Source organism: Chlorella variabilis, assembly GCF_000147415.1.
Source record: "Chlorella variabilis unplaced genomic scaffold CHLNCscaffold_30, whole genome shotgun sequence".
Taxonomy (NCBI): domain Eukaryota; kingdom Viridiplantae; phylum Chlorophyta; class Trebouxiophyceae; order Chlorellales; family Chlorellaceae; genus Chlorella; species Chlorella variabilis.
The window spans coordinates 32223-34526 of record NW_005435058.1 but is presented as its reverse complement, the minus strand read 5'-3'; the positions used below and the strand labels follow the sequence as shown (position 1 = coordinate 34526).

The 2304-nt window shown below is 70.7% G+C and overlaps 1 protein-coding gene across 1 annotated transcript in view; it reads right to left on the bottom strand.

Moving 5' to 3' along the window:
* Positions 1 to 1988, bottom strand: part of CHLNCDRAFT_140967 (hypothetical protein) — a gene marked incomplete at both ends in the record, with an annotated part of 3914 nt that extends 1926 nt beyond the window's left edge. Inside the window, 6 exons of the mRNA XM_005843417.1 lie at positions 48 to 347; positions 600 to 698; positions 983 to 1088; positions 1293 to 1369; positions 1628 to 1686; positions 1913 to 1988. Coding sequence (XP_005843479.1) covers positions 48 to 347; positions 600 to 698; positions 983 to 1088; positions 1293 to 1369; positions 1628 to 1686; positions 1913 to 1988 — 717 coding nt within the window. The remainder of the gene's footprint in view (positions 1 to 47; positions 348 to 599; positions 699 to 982; positions 1089 to 1292; positions 1370 to 1627; positions 1687 to 1912) is intronic.
* Positions 1989 to 2304: the final 316 nt, after the last annotated feature.

Sequence of the window (2304 nt, the reverse complement as noted above, 5' to 3'; positions counted from 1 at the left end):
ACCCTGCCGTCGCCGCCGCCTGCCGCCGCCGCCGCCTGCAGCTGCACCGGCAGCGACAGCTGCGGCTGCAGCGGGCCGCGAGGCGCCGCCTGCTGCACGGCTCCCCCCTGCTGCTGCTGCTGCTGCTGCTGCTGCTGCTGCTGCGTTCCAGGCCGGTACGCCGGGATGCGCTGCGGATGCTGCAGCGACAGGCGGTGGTGGGGCTGCGGCGACGCCGCTGCCAGCGGCGTGCACTCGCGGCCTTCTTCTGGCTCGCCGCCAGCCAGGTGGGCAGCCGCCGCCTCCGCCACCTTGCGCCGCTTGTGCAGCAGCAGCATGCGTGCCTCTAGCTCTCCCTGCGCCCTCTCCTGCAGGCCGGCGGCGGCGGCAGGCGGCGGCGACGGCAGGGTACTGCTCAGGTGTGCGGTACGGGTGCGGCAGGTGCACAGAGGGGGCAGGGGGCAGGCATCCCAGCAGCCGTGGCAGCGCGTACGGCGGCCAATGCATGCCAGCCACGCCAGCCACCCCCACACGCCAGCAGGCTGAGCCAGGCCGCAGCCGGGCGGTATACCACTTGCTGTACTGCACGCATGCATTGTACCGCATTCGTGGTACCGCACCTGCGCCGCCAGGAACTCCGGGGTCAGCCAGGCGGCGGCATCTTGGAAGTAGGGCATGGCAAGCAGCTGGGTGGCGGTGTGGCGGGCTGCGGGGTCCACCTGCGACACACATACCTCATAATCAGTGGCGGCTGTAGAAAGAATGACGTTTACAGCCACAACATGGCAGAAGGCTGAGAGCCAGGCCGGAAGGTCATGCTGCCACTTGCACTCGCGATGCCGGCGGTGCCGCGCCGCGCCGCGCATGCACCCACTGCGGACACCCAGCTGCGGCGTGTGCCGGCACCGCCGTCTGCTGCCTTTGCAGGCGCTGCCGCCTTGCTCAGCCCCACACCCCCACACACATATGCCCTGCTGCCCCAGCCCCAGCCTGCTGAGCCCACCTGCAGGCATGCCTCCAGCATCTCTAAGAGGGCGGACGAGAAGTGCGGGAAGCGGCGGCGCAGGCTCTCCGCCTCCCCCGCCTGGGGCAGGGCCATGCGGCGGTACCTACGGTACATGCGGCGGTACAGGGGCGCAGCACAGGGGCACAGCAGGTTGTTTGCGACAGCTTGGTGGAGGAACCAGCCTCGGGATGCGGCGTGCACCGTACGGGCGGGGAGCGCTGCTGCTGGCGGTGGCTGCAGTGCAGCTGCCGGGCGATGCCAGCGAGTGGCAGGAAGGGCCTGCACAGCCTCCCGCCCGCATACTCACACTGGGTGGGCGCCCAGGCAGGCCATCTGCGCCTCGCTCAGCCGGCCGAAGCACTTGAGGATGAGGTACAGCTGGTCCTGCGGTACAGGCGGTACACGTGCAGCTGCTGGGGGCTGCTCTGCGCCAGGAGGCAGCCGCGCCGCCGCCGCAGCCAGGTGGCTCGGCCCAGCATGGCTCGGATGTGTCGATTTCTGGAAAACGGCCAGCCGCGGCAGCAGCACCAGCAGTTGCGGCAGCGTGGCGGCGGCGGCGGCGGCAGCAGCAGCAGTCGAGGCAGGCATGGCCGGCAGCACTGCTGGCAGCACAGCTGGCAGCCAGCGCTAGCGCCATCCCACCTGGTCGCTCTCTCCGGGGAACAGCGGCAGGCGGGAAACCAGCTCCGCAAGTAGGCAGCCTGTGGCAAGCAGCAGGTCGGGCTGGCGGCAGCAGGTAGGGCCCAGCCTCGCAGGTGGCCAGCCTGCCAGCCAGCTGCTGTGCTGCGGCGGCAGTTCTGCAGCTAGCTCCAGCCCCAGCCCCGGCCCCAGACTCCCAGCTACCTCCTAACCCAGCCGTCGCAGCCCTCTGGGCCCAGCCCAGGCGCCGCCAGCGCCGCTGGCACCTGCCCGGGACCTGCCGCGCACCTATGGCCCAGATGTCCACCTCGGGCCCGCTGTACCGCCCGCCCCCCAGCAGCAGCTCGGGTGAGCGGTACGGCATCCGCGACGCAAGAAGGGCGCAACGCAATGCGGTGCAGCAGGCAGCTGTTGCGCAGCAACGTGGCATCGGCCCTGAGCAGCAGGACGCAGCCCTGCGGCGGGAGGTGGGACGCTGCCGCAACCGCCTGAAGCGCCGACTGGTGGCAACGTGGCACAAGTGCCAAGCCCTCCGCGGCGAGAAGCTGGAGCAGCTGGCCAAAACGGACCCACAAGCCTTCTTCTTCATGCTCAAGCCCCAAGCCGCCAAGCAACTGAACCTGGTGCCAGAGGACGTGGCGCGCCACTTCCAGCACCTGGGCACCGCCGCCCAGCCACCA